Below are 22,255 nucleotides of genomic sequence, written 5' to 3'. Positions count from 1 at the left end.
CTGTAACACTCACCAAGTTCCAAACAGTTTCTGGAAGCAACGTCAGCACAAGCACTGTTCGCCGGGAGCTTCGTGAAATGGGATTCCATGGCCGAGCAGCCGCACACAAGGCTAAGATCACCATGTGCAATGCCAAGCATCGGCTGGAGTGATATAAAACTCGCCGCCATTGGACTCTGGAGCAGTGGAAATGCATTCTCTAGAGTGATGAATCACAATTCACCATCTGGCAGTACAACGGACAAATCTGGGTTTGGAGAGAACGCTACCTACCCGAATGCATAGTGGCAACTGTAAAGTTTGGTGGAGGAAGAATAATGGTCTGGGGCTGTTTTTCATGGTTCGTGCTAGGCCCCTTAGTTCCAGTGAAGGGAAATATTAATGCCACAGCATACAATGACATTCTAGATGATTCTGTGCTTCCATCTTCGTGGCAACATTTTGGGGAAGACCCTTTCCTGTTTCAGTATGACAATGCCACCGTGTACAAATTGAGGTCCATACAGAAATGGTTTGTCGAGTTCGCTGTGGAAGAACTTGACTGGCCTGCACAGAGCCCTGACCACATCGAGTACCTTTGGGATGAATTGAAACGCCGACTGCGAGCCAGGCCTAATCGCCCAACATCAGTGCCCGACCTCACTAATGTTCTTGTGGCTGAATGGAGCAAGTCCCTAAAGCAATGTTCCAACATCTAGTGGAACGCCTTCCCAGAAGAGTGGAGGCTGTTATAGCATCAAAGGGGGGACCAACTCCATATTAATGCCCATGATTTTGGAATGAGATGTTTGACGAGCAGGTGTCCACACCACACCTGAAAGTCAGGACATGATTTACATTTGTTTAGATTTTATGTGTCACTTTTCCAGTCAGAGTAGGGGGGGGGGGGGGGGGGATTGTACAGACTATATTGGTGAATACAGAAATAACCTTTGCGTATGTCTTTCAGGTTTTTCTGATCGTTTTATTTTGTGAAGATGGCGCTCGCTGTTCCTGTGTATTTTTATCAGAAACCATGAAATATTTATCTATGTCCTCTAGTCTAGTACATGTACAGCATGTAACCTTATAGGGAGGGTTTCTCTTCATAATGTAGCCACCATTTTGAAGTTACTGCTGTTGTTTTTACACGGAAGGTTACTCTTCATAATGTAGCCACCATTTTGAAGTTACTGCTGTTGTTTTTACATGGAAGGTTACTCTTCATAATGTAGCCACCATTTTGAAGTTACTGCTGTTGTTTTTACATGGAAGGTTACTCTTCATAATGTAGCCACCATTTTGAAGTTACTGCTGTTGTTTTTACATGGAAGGTTACTCTTCATAATGTAGCCACCATTTTGAAGTTACTGCTGTTGTTGTTACATGGAAGGTTTCTCTTCATAATGTAGCCACCATTTTGAAGTTACTGCTGTTGTTTTTACATGGAAGGTTTCTCTTCATAATGTAGCCACCATTTTGAAGTTACTGCTGTTGTTGTTACATGGAAGGTTTCTCTTCATAATGTAGCCACCATTTTGAAGTTACTGCTGTTGTTTTTACATGGAAGGTTTCTCTTCATAATGTAGCCACCATTTTGAAGTTACTGCTGTTGTTTTTACATGGAAGGTTTCTCTTCATAATGTAGCCACCATTTTGAAGTTACTGCTGTTGTTGTTACATGGTAGGTTTCTCTTCATTGCGTAGCCACCATTTTGAAGTTACTGCTGTTGTTGTTACATGGAAGGTTTCTCTTCATTGTGTAGCCACCATTTTGAAGTTACTGCTGTTGTTTTTACATGGAAGGTTTCTCTTCATAATGTAGCCACCATTTTGAAGTTACTGCTGTTGTTTTTACATGGAAGGTTTCTCTTCATAATGTAGCCACCATTTTGAAGTTACTGCTGTTGTTTTTACATGGAAGGTTTCTCTTCATAATGTAGCCACCATTTTGAAGTTACTGCTGTTGTTTTTACATGGTAGGTTACTCTTCATAATGTAGCCACCATTTTGAAGTTATTGTTGTTGTTGTTTTTGTTGCATTTGGTGTCATGAGATCAAGAAAACAATCATTGTACGCCGGAAGAAAAGGCAGACCTAAACACCCTCTGCCTGGCAGAAGAGCCTCCAACACAGAAACATGTTCTGAAGAGCTTCAAGGACAAGACCAGAATGCATCCCAACCAATGATGTATTTAAACCCTGGATTGATGATGTATTGGCCATTGAGAGGCTTTGAATCCACCAGTCAGCTATTTTCAGAGGCTATTTGAAGAATATAAAATATTAAATATATTTTTGTTTTGTTTAACACTTTGTTTGGTTACTACATGATTCCATATGTGTTATTTCATAGTTTTGTGATGTCTTCACTATTATTCTACAATGTAGAAAATAGTAAAAAATTAAGAAAAACCTTTGAATGAGTAGGTGTTCTAAAACTTTTGACTAGTACTGTACATATTTGATTCAGTGATTGAAATTACGACCCCATCCTCAGGTGTTTATTCTGGAGATAATGCCATAACGGCGGACAGTCGAAGGCCAGTTTTGGGTTGAATTGGTTTACCGGCAGGGACACGATTGTATACCAGCCTTGTCTAATTATGCTCATGAGTTGGAGTTCCATCCCGTCGAGATGCCAGTGGGCCACTAGCAGAGCCGGGAGAAGATTCAGATTAAGATTAAGATTAATATGGGGACAGGGATATGGAAAGGTGGATTTCGAGTGACGAGGGGATGAGGAAAATGAGGAGGAAGAAGAAGAGGTTGAAGAGAGTGAAGGAGGGCAAAGGTTGAGTTTGAATCTGTTGAAAAATGGCATGTCGAAGAACACTCGGGGTCAAGTAGTTCTGGAGATGGAAGTGAATGAGTGAGGTGAAGAGCTCGGAGGCCAAGTTTTTGTATTGATGGACATGGTTATGAGAAAGATTAGTTTGGTACAGTGGGAGTGAGATTTTGGAGAAAGTGGATCCAGGCCTTTTGGCTGATCCATTTGTGCTATCACGTGGGTGGAAAAGATGTTGGGTGCTGTTGATTCTGTGAAAATAACCCAAATTGGACTTGTGATGTTTTTTGTTGTTTTTTCTTCTGCTAAGAGGGAGCAGGCGCTCCGTGAAACTCAACTTGGGTCAAGATCTGTATCTTGCTTTGCTGTTGAGAATAGGGCACCATTGAAGGAAGTGATTTCTAGGGTTGCGTGAAAGATGTACTATGCAAAAATCCCTCCTCCCATTTCCTGGTTGCTAAAATTCTAATCGTTGGCCTAATTTCAGTTTATGTGGCAAAACAAGTGAATCATGGTACCGCTGTGAAATATATTTTCCAGAACCAAAAATATTGTATTTTCAGCTGTTTGAAGCTGGTGTACAAAAAAACGAAAATAAAAGACGAAAATGAAGAACGGGAAACATAGAATTAGCGCACATAGAACAGATCTACTGCATCTTAGACTTGCTTTCAATGAGAATGACAGATCTATTACTCCCATTTCTATGTGAAATTTGGTTGGGTCGCCCAAATAGCTACTAATTTCAGCTTCAAAACAAGAAGTTTCAAATTAAAATGTTTATACTCTTTTGATTAATTGTTCCAATTTCTGTTGTGCACTAGGTGTCGTCTGCTATTTTTTGTTTGCGATCGCAATGTTAAAGAAATAAATTCTTCCCAAAGTGCTAAAACCAAAACATATAAAAAACAATGGTTTTGCTTTTTCTTTACAATATCTGTACTGTACCAACACGAAGGATCAGCCTGCTGTTCACGTGGAGTCATGACTTCCACATGATCTGGGCCTATAGCTCAATACACCCAGTTACATTTCTGTATATGCAGGATTGTTTTGGGCACAATGATGGTGTAATAAATGCACGTGGAAGAAATAAATGAATAAGTAAATAAACAAGTAAATAAACAAGTAAATAAATAAGTAAATAAATGAGTAAATAAATGAGTAAATAAGTAAGTAAATACATTTGTAAAGAAATAAATAAATAAGTAAAGAAATAAATAAACAAACAAGTAAATAAATGAGTAAATAAACAAGTAAATAAATTAGTAAAGAAATAAAGAAATAAGTAAATAAACAAGTAAATAAATAAGTAAATAAATAAACAAACAAGTAAATAAATGAGTAAATAAAGAAGTAAATAAATTAGTAAAGAAATAAGTAAATAAACAAGTAAATAAACAAGTAAATAAATAAGTAAATAAACGAGTAAATAAATGAGTAAATAAGTAAGTAAATAAGTAAGTAAATAAAGATTGGAAAGCTGCCACAGTCATCCCCCTCTTCCAACGACACCATTATGTATACATCTGGCCCTTGTTTGGACACTGGGCTTCAACGCCATACAACTCTCCTTCTGTGGCCTCCAACTGCTTTTAAATGCTAGTAAAACTAAGTGCATCTAATGTCCACTGATCGTGTTTATTGGCCCAAGCAAGTCTCTTCTTATTATTGGTTTCCTTTAGTAGTGGTTTCTTTGCAGCAATTCGACCATGAAGGCCTGATTCACACAGTCTCCTCTGAACAGTTGAGATGTGTCTGTTACTTGAACTCTGTGAAGATTTTATTTGGGCTGCAATCTGAAGTGCAGTTAACTAATGAACGTATTTCTGAGGCTGGTAACTCTAATGAACTTATCCTCTGCAGCAGAGGTAACTCTGGGTTTTCCTTTCCTGTGGCGGTCCACATGAGAGCCAGTTTTTTGCGACTGCACTCAAATAAACTTTCAAAGTTCTTGAAATGTTCTGCATTGACTGACCTTCATGTCTTAAAATAATGATGGACTGTCATTTCTCTTTGCTTATTTGAGCTGTTCTTGCCATAATATGGACTTGGTCTTTTACCAAATAGGGCTATCTTCTGTATACCCACCCTACCTTGTCACAACACAACTGATTGGCTCAAACACATTAAGGAAAACAATTCCACAAATTAACTTTTAACAAGTCACACCTGTTAATTGAAACGCATTCCAGGTGAATACCTCATGGAGCTGGTTGAGATAATTCCAAGAGTGTGCCAAGCTGTCATCATGGCAAAGGTTGGCTGCTTTGAAGAATCTCAAATATAAAATATATTTTGATATTGTTCTACAATGTAGGTGTCCATCCTTTTGACTGGTCCTCTATATAATATGGATATTCTGAATAAACGTGTCAACAACTGCCAGGTTATTTTTTAATTTATTTTTTAATCTGTAGCCTAATCTGATTGACAGCGTCAATCGAATGCCTTCAAACAACAGCTGATCAGCAATTGTGATAGAACTGTGAGCATGCACGATCACAATTGATAAACTTCCAATTGAATTAACTAAACATGGTCATTATTTATTGCATAATAACACAATTCTACAACAACAATAAACTGAAGTTATAGCCTATTTATTTAATCCGTTTGCAAGCAGGTAGGCTACACAAATTGATTTGCAATGACTAGTGATATCTTCATTTCAACATATTTATTGAGCACAATGTTAGGCTACAATGGCATAGAAATGAATATGCTGGCCAACATATGCAAATATAGCCTGTCAGTTTCATTCTGAACTTTTCCCCATAACAGGAAGCACATGACTCAATAACTTCCATTTCAAATTACCACTAGTGCAACGCTGATTGCCCGCTCGAGACCCAAGAACAGAGCATGCGTTAAACCCGTTGTTTGATACGGTTTTCCATAAACAAGGGCCACATTAGAATGCGGTTTAAGCTAGTCGTTTTCCAGTGCTTTGTTGTGGTTATTTATTGGTGCACATCAGTTCTATCGTGTTAATATTTTATGGGAAAGGGTTGCTAATTGGTATCTGAATAGCCTACAACTGGCGAAAAGTTGTCAATACTGCGCGTGCTGCTGTCGCCTCTCACTCACGTGACTCAAATGCAGCGACAAACACTTTCACTCAGCAACAGCCTGGCACACTGCCTGATAGTCAGCAACAGCCTGCCTGATAGTCAGCAACAGCCTGCCACACTGCCTGATAGTCAGCAACAGCCTGCCACACTGCCTGATAGTCAGCAACAGCCTGCCACACTGCCTGATAGTCAGCAACAGCCTGCCACACTGCCTGATAGTTAACAACAGCCTGCCACACTGCCTGATAGTTAACAACAGCCTGCCACACTGCCTGATAGTTAACAACAGCCTGATAGTTAACAACAGCCTGATAGTTAACAGCCTGCCACACTGCCTGATAGTCAGCAACAGCCTGCCACACTGCCTGATAGTCAGCAACAGCCTGCCACACAGCCTAATAGTCAGCAACAGCCTGCCACACTGCCTGATAGTCAGCAACAGCCTGCCACACAGCCTAATAGTCAGCAACAGCCTGCCACACTGCCTGATAGTCAGCAACAGCCTGCCACACTGCCTGATAGTTAACAACAGCCTGATAGTTAACAACAGCCTGCCACACTGCCTGATAGTCAGCAACACATGATAGTTAACAACAGCCTGCCACACTGCCTAACAGTTAACAACAGCCTGATAGTCAGCAACAGCCAGATAGTTAACAACAGCCTGCCACACTGCCTGATAGTTAACAACAGCCTGCCACACTGCCTAATAGTCAGAAACAGGTCACAGTGAAATAGATGGTTTTGTTGTTGAAACGCCAAAATGGTCGCGGAGCAATTTAGAAGTAGCCCAAAAAATACCGCGACCAATACATTTTCACTCGTGACATGGTTGAACCACCGGGAAAACGCAGTGACAGAGGAGCGCCCTCTCAAACCGAACAGTAATCTGCGACGCTCGGCCATGTTGTCAACAATGCATTGTCCAGAAAAATACTTACAACATATATTTGAATTTTCAAACTAGTCACTCTGTCACTTTTGTTTTGAAGCCGACTAAACCGTGGGTTTTGAATGGGGCTCATGCCTGGGATTGCATTCCATAACGAATACAATCAACGTTTGACCCGGTGTAAATAACTCAGCATGAATACGTTGTTTAGGATGGCCGTGGTGCAATTTCAAGCAGGGGAGATTTAAACATGACACGCTGAACACATGAATCGAATCCCGTCAATGTCCGCAAAGAGGGAGGGACTATAACTCACGTTTGGATAGCTCAATAACCAATCAAAAAACCTGTTGTGAAACACCAGCCGCCAAACCCCACACATAGAAAGTCACATACCAATCGACGGTCAAAGAGCGGCCCCTGTTGGATATTTTAAGTAGCGCTTCCTAACTATAATGATTATTTCACCTTTATTCCAGTAGGAGGCGATATAGAAGTCATTGTTTGCGGCGTCTTTCCAGAAAGAAACATTTATTTCAATAGTTTCCTGAGCTGAAACGAACAGAAAACAATTACAGTTCATTGATTATACTACAGAGATTAAGTCATATCACCAACGTTTCACACACATTGTTTCACACACATTATTTCACACACAGTTCGGGACATATCTATTTCCTTTACACGTGTTCAAGCTAGAAGAAGAAATAAAACATCGAACGGATTTACAAGAGGAAAACGAACACGTCATTTTTAAAAACAAAAAAAATCCAGCTCAAAAAGACTGTGTCCCGCTATATTGCTCAGGCTGCACCACAGCGTCTATTCACAGGCGCGATCCCACTACTGAGCGGCACGGGGGCTTTGGCCTGCTCCGTTTCCGACCTGGGCCGGTGCACCCCTCCTTAGACGACCTGGTGGTCCCGGGCTCCCCCAGGAGCACCATATCGATACCGAACTTAGTGCGGACACCCGATCGGCATAGTCCACTGGAGCTCAGAACTCCTGAGCTCAAACGATCCGCCAGCCTAAGCCTCCCAGCAACTTGGATTACAGGCGCACGCCACTGCACCCGGCGAGAGACGAGAGGATTTTAAAGGCATTTCAAGTTAAATTCGTGACGTCATACCACGCGTCACACAGTTTACATGATTGTACAACGGTCTCTTGTGGTGGAATATAGAATTGCAGTGGTGTTCAACTTTCATTTTGTCTCGAGCTGTGCTGAAAGCCTGCCCACTTGTTATGGGTGACCCAGTATGGTATGTTCTGTATTGCCGCATTCAAGACAAACTGGAAACTCGGAAATCTCCGACTTCTGACTTCAGTGCATACAAGACGACTGGGAACTCGGGAAAAGAAAGGAGTTCGACTGGAATCTTTTTGTTGGAACGGTCATCCTGCTCAGAATTCCAAGTTGGAAACTGGGGCATCTTTCTAGAGCTCCAACTATCCAACCTGAAGATTACTGACATCATGGGATTATTGACGTCAGGAGTGGGAGGGCCAAGAGACCAGACAGAGGTGGCTGTACAGAACGGAGTGCTCAGGTTGGGGTGTAGGGTTTGAGCAGAGCCTGAAGATAGGGAGGGCTCTTGTTGTTCCATAGGGTAAGCACCATGGTGTTGTAGTGGATGTGAGCTTCTTGTGGAATCCAGTGGAGGAGTGAGGAGGAGCAGGGTGACACGGGAGAACTAGGGATGGTTAAACACCAGGCGGGCTGCAGCGTTCTGGACAAAGTTGCTAGGGTTTGAATGCACAAACGGGGAGCCCAGTCAACAATGATACCAGTACATCATGTATAGGAGGCTAACTGGAAGACAGATTTGCTACATGATTTTTCTGACTTGAAATTGATTAGTGCAAATCCAACCCTTGTATTCTAGGTACTGAACTGGACATGGAAATAGGGATGATTTGCATGAATTTGAGACCCTGGTTTGATTCCATCTATCACAGTGGTCTAAATCGCTGAATCTCAGTGCTAGAGGTGTCACTACAGACCCTGGTTTGATTCCATCTATCACAGTGGTCTAAATCGCTGAATCTCAGTGCTAGAGGTGTCACTACAGACCCTGGTTTGATTCCATCTATCACAGTGGTCTAAATCGCTGAATCTCAGTGCTAGAGGTGTCACTACAGACCCTGGTTTGATTCCATCTATCACAGTGGTCTAAATCGCTGAATCTCAGTGCTAGAGGTGTCACTACAGACCCTGGTTTGATTCCATCCATCACAGTGGATCACACAATCACTACCAACTTTGTGGCAACAGTTTGAGGAAGGCACATTCCTGTTTCAGCATGACAATGCCCCCCTCGCGCACAAAGCAAGGTCCGTACGGAAATGGTTTGTCGTGATCGGTGTGGAAGAACTTGACTGGCCTGCACAGAGCCCTGACCTCAACCCCACCGAACACCTTTGGGATGAATTGGATATTCCATATTAATGCCCCCATGATTTTGAAATGAGAAGTTATACGAGCAGGTGTCCACATACTTTTGGCCATGTAGAGTATCCCATCATTATATCCAAATCTCCAGTAGAGAACTTTTTAGAGAAGGAGGTAGCTAGCTACCTCCCAATATGGTGAGCGGAGTATTGGCGAGTAGGTGAAAGTACTGGGCGTGTGGAAAGGAAAGTAAGGTGCATGTGAACATTTCTGGGTAACAATTTAAGTACCTTACCGGGGTCCAAAAAGAAAGAAAACAAAATAGCTTCTTAGCAACGAGCAGTTTCTCAAGCAATCATTTAGCTAGGACTGTCTGGGAGTGGTCTGAGTGGGGGAGGGGAAAACTGAAAACTAGCTGTTATTGGTAGAGAGGTTTGGAACTCTCTTTTCTTATTGGTCTATAAACTAAATACCTCATGGTGATGTCACAATGGAAAGGCCAAAACTCCGTCCCACCAAAACATTGCTAGGACTGTCTGGGAGTGGTCTGAGTGGGGGAGGGGAAAACTGAAAACTAACTGTTATTGGCAGAGAGGTTTGGAACTCTCTTTTCTTATTGGTCTATAAACTAAATACCTCATGGTGATGTCACAATGGAAAGGCCAAAACTCCGTCCCACCAAAACATTGCTAGGACTGTCTGGGAGTGGTCTGAGTTGGGGAGGGGAAAACTGAAAACTAGCTGTTATTGGTAGAGAGGTTTGGAACTCTCTTTTCTTATTGGTCTATAAACTAAATACCTCATGGTGATGTCACAAGGGAAAGGCCAAAACTCCGTCCCACCAAAACATTGCTAGGACTGTCTGGGAGTGGTCTGAGTGGGGGGAGGGGAAAACTGAAAACTAACTGTTATTGGAAGAGAGGTTTGGAACTCTCTTTTCTTATTGGTCTATAAACTAAATACCTCATGGTGATGTCACAATGGAAAGGCCAAAACTCCGTCCCACCAAAACATTGCTATGACTGTCTGGGAGTGGTCTGAGTTGGGGAGGGGAAAACTGAAAACTAGCTGTTATTGGTAGAGAGGTTTGGAACTCTCTTTTCTTATTGGTCTATAAACTAAATACCTCATGGTGATGTCACAATGGAAAGGCCAAAACTCCGTCCCACCAAAACATTGCTAGGACTGTCTGGGAGTGGTCTGAGTGGGGGAGGGGAAAACTGAAAACTAACTGTTATTGGCAGAGAGGTTTGGAACTCTCTTTTCTTATTGGTCTATAAACTAAATACCTCATGGTGATGTCACAATGGAAAGGCCAAAACTCCGTTCCACCAAAACATTGCTAGGACTGTCTGGGAGTGGTCTGAGTTGAGGAGGGGAAAACTGAAAACTAGCTGTTATTGGTAGAGAGGTTTGGAACTCTCTTTTCTTATTGGTCTATAAACTAAATACCTCATGGTGATGTCACAATGGAAAGGCCAAAACTCCGTCCCACCAAAACATTGCTAGGACTGTCTGGGAGTGGTCTGAGTGGGGGAGGGGAAAACTGAAAACTAACTGTTATTGGAAGAGAGGTTTGGAACTCTCTTTTCTTATTGGTCTATAAACTAAATACCTCATGTTGCTAGGACTGTCTGGGAGTGGTCTGAGTGGGGGAGGGGAAAACTGAAAACTAACTGTTATTGGCAGAGAGGTTTGGAACTCTCTTTTCTTATTGGTCTATAAACTAAATACCTCATGGTGATGTCACAATGGAAAGGCCAAAACTCCGTCCCACCAAAACATTGCTAGGACTGTCTGGGAGTGGTCTGAGTTGGGGAGGGGAAAACTGAAAACTAGCTGTTATTGGTAGAGAGGTTTGGAACTCTCTTTTCTTATTGGTCTATAAACTAAATACCTCATGTTGCTAGGACTGTCTGGGAGTGGTCTGAGTGGGGGAGGGGAAAACTGAAAACTAGCTGTTATTGGTAGAGAGGTTTGGAACTCTCTTTTCTTATTGGTCTATAAACTAAATACCTCATGTTGCTAGGACTGTCTGGGAGTGGTTTGAGTTGGGGAGGAGAAAACTGAAAACTAGCTGTTATTGGTAGAGAGGTTTGGAACTCTCTTTTCTTATTGGTCTATAAACGAAATACCTCATGTTGCTAGGACTGTCTGGGAGTGGTTTGAGTTGGGGAGGAGAAAACTGAAAACTAGCTGTTATTGGTAGAGAGGTTTGGAACTCTCTTTTCTTATTGGTCTATAAACGAAATACCTCATGTTGCTAGGACTGTCTGGGAGTGGTTTGAGTTGGGGAGGGGAAAACTGAAAAATAGCTGATATTGGCAGAGACGTTTGGAACAACATTATTCCAACCTCATAGTGTGGAAATATATATATAAAACACAGGTATGACTTATTTTTTTGACTGCTCTGGGCCTTTTAATATTGAAAAAAATACAACGGGACACTGATGTCAAATGCACAAAAATCACATCAAGTGATTACAACAATTACAAGGCTTTTCATACACAATATATATGTCACTTATAAAAATGGTATAAAATAAGTATATTGAAATACAGACATTTGAATTAACAATGCCTTTTTTAATTGTATTTTTAATAAACAACAGGAGTGTAAACATTATTTCATATAGTAAATATATATGTGCTTTTATTTAATGACGCCAGCGTCACCTCGAATCGGATCAACCGGATACTTCCATCGTCAAGGCAGAGGATATACAACAACAACAACAACAACAAAAATTAGCATTATAATATGAAATAAAAATATGTTCCAACTTGGTAATGAACAAATCCTAGAATAGTACTACACCTGTGTATTTCAACATGGCTGGATACACCTGTGTATTTCAACATGGTATACAGTATACTGGCTGGATACACCTGTGTATTTCAACATGGTATACAGTATACTGGCTGGATACACCTGTGTATTTCAACATGGTATACAGTATACTGGCTGGATACACCTGTGTATTTCAACATGGTATACAGTATACTGGCTGGATACACCTGTGTATTTCAACATGGTATACAGTATACTGGCTGGATACACCTGTGTATTTCAACATGGTATACAGTATACTGGCTGGATACACCTGTGTATTTCAACATGGTATACAGTACACTGGCTGGATACACCTGTGTATTTCAACATGGTATACAGCACACTGGCTGGATACACCTGTGTATTTCAACATGGTATACAGTATACTGGCTGGATACACCTGTGTATTTCAACATGGTATACAGTATACTGGCTGGATACACCTGTGTATTTCAACATGGTATACAGTACACTGGCTGGATACACCTGTGTATTTCAACATGGTATACAGCACACTGGCTGGATACACCTGTGTATTTCAACATGGTATACAGTATACTGGCTGGATACACCTGTGTATTTCAACATGGTATACAGTATACTGGCTGGATACACCTGTGTATTTCAACATGGTATACAGTACACTGGCTGGCTACACCTGTGTATTTCAACAGGGTATACAGTACCCTGGCTGGATACACCTGTGTGCCTCTACAGTTACACATGTTTAGAATATCACAACAACAACAACAACCTCTTTGTTTGTCTCAGAGTCGGTAAGTGCCGGTAACAGAGCACCATAGTGATTGATCTTAGTGTTTCCCCTTCCGAAACGATAGTTTCCACTATATATAAATATATCACAATATATCTTCTTCCATCTGTCCCTTATTGTAATGGTTGTTGGTTGCAGTGAGCAAACGGTGTGGCACTGACTTGGTTTCAAAAACAAAACAGTTATTATGACGCAGAGATAACTGGGTTGGGCATTTAGGCTCCTCCCTCTTCCCTCAGGAACCCAATCGGGTAACGTTACCGAGGTGTTTACCGAGGCAACGGAACCCTAACAACCCCCGGGTCTTTTAGGCAAAGGCAGACTTGAGTCTCCAGCTTGGCGCTCAACACACAGTACATAAGTGCTTCAACAACAAAAGCATCAGGTGATTTTTTTTGAATCTTTCGTCATCTTTGACGACAGTTGCTTTTCTCCCCGTCGGATTCCTTCCTTCTTTCCTTCCCGCCCTTCGGTTTCACTTTCCCTCTGTGGTTTCACTTAGAGGCCTCCAGCTTTTCGGCGGCCAGGAGTTCGAGCAGGGGGTTGGCCTCGCTCTCGGGGGTCTTGACGCTGTCGGTGCGGACGATGCAGGTGGGGCGGTGGAGGTTGAGCATCACCATTAGCTGCTGTCTCTCCATCCTCAGCTCTTCGATTTGGGCCTTTAGGTCGGAGTTCACCACCTCCAGACGCTCCGACTCCTACAGGGAGGACAGAGAGGGGAGGGGGGTATACTGTTAGGTCATTGATTTAGCCTTTATTTAACCAGGTAACACATCGAGAACACTTTCTCTTTTATAATGACCCGAGGTCCCACTTTAAACAAACTATAAGCAGGACTGGGGTGTAATGGGGTTACATGTAACAGATATATTTTTTAAATGAACTGTAATCTGTTACTTTACCAGCATTAGAAACATACTTTTGAAAAACGAGATGATTACTTCTACGATTACTTTTAAATTCAGGGAAAAAAAGGATGTTTGCGAGAGAAAAAAACCTTTTGACAATTTTCTGTTTTCTCAAATCAGTGTTGAAAAAAAAAGGACCAAGTTTTTTTTTTTTTTTTTTACCTTGATTTAACTACTCTGTCATTTATCTATTACTGTTGATATCTAGAATTTAGGGGGATCACACGGCTACTCTGTCATTTTATCGTTTTGCGCCTCACGGGTTGTGGATGGCTGTTCACAAAAGTATATGTATATTTTAACCCAGTAATGGTTGAATTGAAGAAGTTTAAGCTGCCTATCACTCATTGGTTTTGCGACCAGTGGACAGCCAGTGAAAAAGGGGCTCTTGCAACAGCTGCATAATGTGGATCCCAGCCTATAGAATAACAGCTGCATTATGTGGATCCCAGCCTATAGAATAACAGCTGCATTATGTGGATCCCAGCCTATAGAATAACAGCTGCATTATGTGGATCCCAGCCTATAGAATAACAGCTGCATTATGTGGATCCCAGCCTATAGAATAACAGCTGCATTATGTAGATCCCAGCCTATAGAATAACAGCTGCATTATGTGGATCCCAGCCTATAGAATAACAGCTGCATTATGTGGATCCCAGCCTATAGAATAACAGCTGCATTATGTGGATCCCAGCCTATAGAATAACAGCTGCATTATGTGGATCCCAGCCTATAGAATAACAGCTGCATTATGTGGATCCCAGCCTATAGAATAACAGCTGCATTATGTGGATCCCAGCCTATAGAATAACAGCTGCATTATGTGGATCCCAGCCTATAGAATAACAGCTGCATTATGTGGATCCCAGCCTATAGAATAACAGCTGCATTATGTGGATCCCAGCCTATAGAATAACAGCTGCATTATGTGGATCCCAGCCTATAGAATAACAGCTGCATTATGTAGATCCCAGCCTATGGAATTAAAGTTTGAGGGAGTTCCTCCCTTCTAAACTCCTCTGTGCTATTTGGGCTCCGTACTGTCGAAAACAAGTTTCATTTGAGAAGACCACGAGTGGGACTTTTATTGAAAATCCATACACCTAACAGACACATGCACACTTTTAACAGACTTAAACAGATGAAACAGACAAATGATCAAGATGTTTACAGTGTCACCAACAAAAAAAGTAAACAATAGACTTATAGAAAATGAAACATGCAAATAGCATTTTTCAGTAGTGCTCACAATATGCCATTCCAAGACCAGAGTTCATTTTTCATCTGGACGCAATGAGCCCAATCAGTCCTCCATGACAACACAATCATAAACAACAACAGAGTTTATGCTAATTATGCTCAAGCTAATCTATATTTCCAAGTCCTATTCTTGAAGATCGAAGGAGTATTAAATTAATTAGAATGACTAGAAATCTGACAGACTTTGTTTTTTAAATGTGAAGATATAGCCTAATCATATTATTTTCTGTAGTAGAAAGCAGTGGGTTAGAATAAGTCTACATAACCCATGAAGTAAAATGTTACATATATTTATGGACAGCTATGTACACGATACAATTGATTTATCCTGCAATAAATATGGTTCAATTGGTAATATACATTTTGTGTCTTCTTCTAATGCTTCTTCAAAGTAATTTAAAAGTATCTGAAAGTAATCAGATTACTTTGGGTAATCCAAAAGTTATGTTACCGATTTAGAATTTGACAGGTAACTAGTAACTGTATTGGATTACATTTAGAAAGTAACCTTCCCAACCTTGACTATGACGTGAATGCCTGACAGAGAGCACTCATCACGTCTTTATAAACACGACATAGATTCTTCACAAATGATTTAGAAGTAACCATACAATCTATTCTAGATTCTACAGCCAATTTGCAAAGAACACCAGAGTAAATAGTATATATAAAGAACACCAGAGAATACCTAAAGAACACCAGAGTATACATAAAGAACACCAGAGTATACATAAAGAACACCAGAGTATATAGTATACATAAAGAACACCAGAGTACACATAAAGAACACCAGAGTATATAGTATACATAAAGAACACCAGAGTATACATAAAGAACACCAGAGTATACATAAAGAACACCAGAGTATACATAAAGAACACCAGAGTATACATAAAGAACACATAAGGAACACCAGAGTACACATAAAGAACACCAGAGTATACATAAAGAACACCAGAGTATACATAAAGAACACCAGAGTATATAGTATACATAAGGAACACCAGAGTACACATAAAGAACACCAGAGTATACATAAAGAACACCAGAGTATACATAAAGAACACCAGAGTATACATAAAGAACACCAGAGTATACATAAAGAACACCAGAGTACACATAAAGAACATCAGAGAATACATAAAGAACACCAGATTATACATAAATAACACCAGAGTATATAGTATACATAAAGAACACCAGAGAATACATAAAGAACACCAGAGTATACATAAAGAACACCAGAGTAAATAGTATATATAAAGAACACCAGAGAATACCTAAAGAACACCAGAGTATACATAAAGAACACCAGAGTATACATAAAGAACACCAGAGTAAATAGTATATATAAAGAACACCAGAGAATACCTAAAGAACACCAGAGTATACATAAAGAACACCAGAGTATACATAAAGAACACCAGAGTATATAGTATACATAAAGAACACCAGAGAATACATAAAGAACACCAGAGTATACATAAAGAACACCAGAGTAAATAGTATATATAAAGAACACCAGAGAATACCTAAAGAACACCAGAGTATACATAAAGAACACCAGAGTATACATAAAGAACACCAGAGTATATAGTATACATAAAGAACACCAGAGAATACATAAAGAACACCAGATTATACATAAATAACACCAGAGTATATAGTATACATAAAGAACACCAGAGTACACATAAATAACACCAGAGTATACATAAAGAACACCAGAGTAAATAGTATATATAAAGAACACCAGAGAATACCTAAAGAACACCAGAGTATACATAAAGAACACCAGAGTATACATAAAGAACACCAGAGTATATAGTATACATAAAGAACACCAGAGTACACATAAAGAACACATAAGGAACACCAGAGTACACATAAAGAACACCAGAGTATACATAAAGAACACCAGAGTATACATAAAGAACACCAGAGAATACCTAAAGAACACCAGAGTACACATAAAGAACACCAGAGTATATAGTATACATAAAGAACACCAGAGAATACATAAAGAACACCAGAGTATATAGTATACATAAAGAACACCAGAGTATACATAAAGAACACCAGAGTATATAGTATACATAAAGAACACCAGAGTATACATAAAGAACACCAGAGTATATAGTATACATAAAGAACACCAGAGAATACATATAGAACACCAGAGTATACATAAAGAACACCAGAGTATATAGTATACATAAAGAACACCAGAGAATACATAAAGAACACCAGAGTATATAGTATACATAAAGAACACCAGAGTACACATAAAGAACACCAGAGTATACATAAAGAACACCAGAGTATATAGTATACATAAAGAACACCAGAGTACACATAAAGAACACCAGAGTATATAGTATACATAAAGAACACCAGAGAATACATATAGAACACCAGAGTATACATAAAGAACACCAGAGTACACATAAAGAACACCAGAGTATATAGTATACATATAGAACACCAGAGTACACATAAAGAACACCAGAGTATATAGTATACATATAGAACACCAGAGTATACATAAAGAACACCAGAGTATACATAAAGAACACCAGAGTATATAGTATACATAAAGAACACCAGAGTATATAGTATACATATAGAACACCAGAGTACACATAAAGAACACCAGAGTATATAGTATACATATAGAACACCAGAGTATACATAAAGAACACCAGAGTATATAGTATACATAAAGAACACCAGAGTATACATAAAGAACACCAGAGTATACATAAAGAACACCAGAGTATACATAAAGAACACCAGAGTATATAGTATACATAAAGAACACCAGAGTATATAGTATACATAAAGAACACCAGAGAATACATATAGAACACCAGAGTATATAGTATACATAAAGAACACCAGAGAATACATAAAGAACACCAGAGTATATAGTATACATAAAGAACACCAGAGTATACATAAAGAACACCAGATTATATAGTATACATAAAGAACACCAGAGTATACATAAAGAACACCAGAGTATATAGTATACATAAAGAACACCAGAGTATACATAAAGAACACCAGAGTATATAGTATACATAAAGAACACCAGAGTATACATAAAGAACACCAGAGTATATAGTATACATAAAGAACACCAGAGTATACATAAAGAACACCAGAGTATACATAAAGAACACCAGAGTATATAGTATACATAAAGAACACCAGAGTACACATAAAGAACACCAGAGTATATAGTATACATAAAGAACACCAGAGTACACATAAAGAACACCAGAGTATATAGTATACATAAAGAACACCAGAGTATACATAAAGAACACCAGAGTATATAGTATACATAAAGAACACCAGAGTACACATAAAGAACACCAGAGTATATAGTATACATAAAGAACACCAGAGTATACATAAAGAACACCAGAGTACACATAAAGAACACCAGAGTATATAGTATACATAAAGAACACCAGAGTATACATAAAGAACACCAGAGTACACATAAAGAACACCAGAGTATACATAAAGAACACCAGAGTACACATAAAGAACGCCAGAGTAACATAAAGAACACCAGAGTAACATAAAGAACACCAGAGTATACATAAAGAACACCAGAGTACACATAAAGAACACCAGAGTAACATAAAGAACACCAGAGTATACATAAAGAACACCAGAGTACACATAAAGAACACCAGAGTAACATAAAGAACACCAGAGTATACATAAAGAACACCAGAGTACACATAAAGAACACCAGAGTACACATAAAGAACACCAGAGTACACATAAAGAACACATAAAGAACACCAGAGTATACATAAAGAACACCAGAGTATACATAAAGAACACCAGAGTACACATAAAGAACACCAAAGTAACATAAATAACACATAAAGAACACCAGAGTATACATAAAGAACACCAGAGTATACATAAAGAACACCAGAGTACACATAAAGAACGCCAGAGTAACATAAAGAACACCAGAGTAACATAAAGAACACCAGAGTATACATAAAGAACACCAGAGTACACATAAAGAACACCAGAGTAACATAAAGAACACCAGAGTATACATAAAGAACACCAGAGTACACATAAAGAACACCAGAGTACACATAAAGAACACCAGAGTACACATAAAGAACACATAAAGAACACCAGAGTATACATAAAGAACACCAGAGTATACATAAAGAACACCAGAGTACACATAAAGAACACCAGAGTACACATAAAGAACACCAGAGTACACATAAAGAACACCAGAGTACACATAAAGAACGCCAGAGTAACATAAAGAACACCAGAGTAACATAAAGAACACCAGAGTACACATAAAGAACGCCAGAGTAACATAAAGAACACCAGAGTAACATAAAGAACACCAGAGTATACATAAAGAACACCAGAGTACACATAAAGAACACCAGAGTAACATAAAGAACACCAGAGTATACATAAAGAACACCAGAGTACACATAAAGAACACCAGAGTACACATAAAGAACACCAGAGTACACATAAAGAACACATAAAGAACACCAGAGTATATAGTATACATAAAGAACACCAGAGTACACATAAAGAACACCAGAGTACACATAAAGAACACCAGAGTACACATAAAGAACACCAGAGTACACATAAAGAACACCAGAGTACACATAAAGAACACATAAAGAACACCAGAGTATACATAAAGAACATCAGAGAATACATAAAGAACACCAGATTATACATAAAGAACACCAGAGTACACATAAAGAACACCAGAGTACACATAAAGAACACCAGAGAATACATAAAGAACACCAGAGTACACATAAAGAACACCAGAGTATACATAAAGAACACCAGAGTATACATAAATAACACCAGAGTATACATAAAGAACACCAGAGTATACATAAAGAACACCAGAGTATACATAAATAACACCAGAGTATACATAAAGAACACCAGAGTATACATAAATAACACCAGAGTATACATAAAGAACACCAGAGTATACATAAAGAACACCAGAGTATACATAAAGAACACCAGAGTATACATAAAGAACACCAGAGTATACATAAAGAACACCAGAGTATACATAAAGAACTCTGCCGCCATTTTGAAAAAGAAAAGAGACTAACCCTTTGGAGGAAGTCTGTTCTCTCCTTCTTCTTGTTCCGACATCGTGCTGCTGCCACTTTGTTCTTATCTCTCCTCCGTCTCCTCCTCTCATCGTCCTCGTCCATCTGCAGGGAGAAGGAAGTATTGTGATTAGCTAATGGTGACCTTATTCAAGGCCTGCATATTATTAAATATAGTTATTCCAACCTTGGGTTCTATCTTTCCTGCATTTTATACTCCTGATGCAGTGGTGTTTCACTCCTAGTTTGTTTTATTGTGAATTTCAAGTAACAACGTCTCAGCTTCATACCTGTGCTTGCCATCTTGGAGGCAAAAGTGAATAGTTTCAGAGAACCCAGATTGAAATGATTAAAGGCCCAGTAGAGTCAAAAACAGGATTCCCTGTGTTTTATATACAGTGGAGCAAAAAAGTATTTAGTCAGCCACCAATTGTGCAAGTTCTCCCACTTAAAAAGATGAGAGAGGCCTGTAATTTTCATCATAGGTACACTTCAACTATGACAGACAAAATGAGGAAAAAAAATCCAGAAAATCACATTGTAGGATTTTTAATGAATTTATTTGCAAATTATGGTGGACAATAATGCCCCACTGTCTATTTATATATTTCCACACTATGAGGTTGGAATAATACTGTGAAATTGTGTAAAATGCCCTTTTAGTGTAAGAGCAGTTTGAAAAGACCGTCTGAAATTTCAGCCTGTTTTGGTGAGATGGAGTTTTGGCCTTTCCATGGTGACATCACCATGTAGTAAATTAGTTAATAGACCAATAAGAAAGGGAGTTCCAAACCTCTCTTCCAATAACAGCTAGTTTTCAGGTTTCACCTCCCCACTCAGACCACTCCCAGACAGTCCTTGCAAATTCTTGCTTGAGAAATGGCTCTTTGCTAAGAAGCAAGTTCTGTTTCTTTTGTTTTACCATTTTAATTGAAAACAATCACAGTAAGGTACTTAATTGCTCCCCAGAAAGGATTTGATATTAAGATAAAAATGGCTGCATTGGACCTTTAAGTTGTGTAACATCTAAACTACTTCTGAAATTGGCCACTTGGTGGAGCTAAACGTTAGACAGGCTGACAACATCTAAACTACTTCTGAAATTGGCCACTTGGTGGAGCTAAACGTTAGACAGGCTGACAACATCTAAACATCAGTCGATCATAAAAAATAAAAAAAAACATGGCATCCCTCGAAAATATCAACATCCACCACCGTTCCTTCTCTTCATCCTTCTCTTCCTCCACCTCCTCCTCCTCACCTCTCCCTTGATAGCAGTGAGCGGCCTCTTGCCCAGCCGTCCCAGGATATGCAGCGGTGACAACATGGCGCCCAGGTTCCTGAAGTCCTGTGCCAGTTTGAGCTGGTCGGTGAGCGTGGTGGCAGATATGCCGGCCAGCAGGCCCAGGCTGGGCAAGGAGCCGGCCGTCAGGGAAGGGTCAGGGATCTGACCGGGCATCATGTCAGACCCAGCTACCATACGCCACCGCTGTGGAGACAGAGAGGAGAGGAAGGGAGAGAGGAGAGGACGGGAGAGAGGAGAGGACGGAAGGGAGAGAGAGAGAGAGAGGAGAGAGAAGGGAAAGGAGCGGAGAGAGAGAGGGGAAGGAAGGGAGAGAGAGAGGAGAGAGAGAGGGAAAGGAAGGGAGAGAGAGAGGAGAGAGAGAAGGGAAAGGAAAGGAACGGAGAGAGAGAGGGAAAGGAAGGGAGAGAGAGGGTAAAGGAAGGGAGAGAGAGGGTAAAGGAAGGGAGAGAGAGAGGAGAGAGAAGGGAGAGAGAGGAGAGAGAAGGGAAAGGAACGGAGAGAGAGAGGAGAGAGAAGGGAGAGAGAGAGAGGGAAAGGAAGGGAGAGAGAGGGTAAAGGAAGGGAGAGAGAGGAGAGAGAAGGGAGAGAGAGAGGAGAGAGAAGGGAAAGGAACAGAGAGAGAGAGGAGAGAGAAGGGAAAGGAAGGGAGAGAGAGGAGAGAGAAGGGAGAGAGAGGGTAAAGGAAGGGAGAGAGAGAGAGGAGAGAGGTTAAGATTAAAATCATCCTGTTAATGACTGATGTAATTATTTGTCACGTCAGAAACAACCACACAGAGAAGAAGAAAAAGGGAGGTTCATTTAATGTCCAAAACATTTCAACCATAGGATATATTCCTTTCCCACACAGTTTAAAAGCTATTGTCCAATATCCTCCACAGACAGCCATT

General features: G+C 39.9%; 1 protein-coding gene and 1 non-coding gene across 5 annotated transcripts in view; both read right to left on the bottom strand.

Moving 5' to 3' along the window:
- Positions 1-7,511: 7,511 nt before the first annotated feature.
- LOC149981374 (signal recognition particle RNA) lies at positions 7,512-7,810 on the bottom strand. Its single transcript, XR_016482917.1, has one exon.
- Positions 7,811-11,523: 3,713 nt separating this feature from the next.
- The window catches only part of LOC110515018 (jun dimerization protein 2), a 27,797-nt gene continuing 17,065 nt past the window's right edge, over positions 11,524-22,255 (bottom strand). For all 4 annotated transcript variants that reach the window (XM_090242441.1, XM_090242442.1, XM_036984596.2 and 1 more), the window contains 3 exons: positions 21,324-21,551; positions 20,063-20,167; positions 11,524-13,433 (listed from right to left, as the gene is read on the bottom strand). In XM_090242441.1, coding sequence (XP_090098567.1) covers positions 13,230-13,433; positions 20,063-20,167; positions 21,324-21,542 — 528 coding nt within the window. In that variant the 5' untranslated portion in view covers positions 21,543-21,551 and the 3' untranslated portion in view covers positions 11,524-13,229. The remainder of the gene's footprint in view (positions 13,434-20,062; positions 20,168-21,323; positions 21,552-22,255) is intronic.

Source organism: Oncorhynchus mykiss, chromosome 8 (assembly GCF_057628025.1).
Source record: "Oncorhynchus mykiss isolate SJ-2025 chromosome 8, ASM5762802v1, whole genome shotgun sequence".
NCBI classification, from domain to species: Eukaryota; Metazoa; Chordata; class Actinopteri; order Salmoniformes; family Salmonidae; genus Oncorhynchus; species Oncorhynchus mykiss.
The sequence above is the reverse complement of the archived record's forward strand: the minus strand, read 5'-3'. Positions and strand labels throughout refer to the sequence as shown.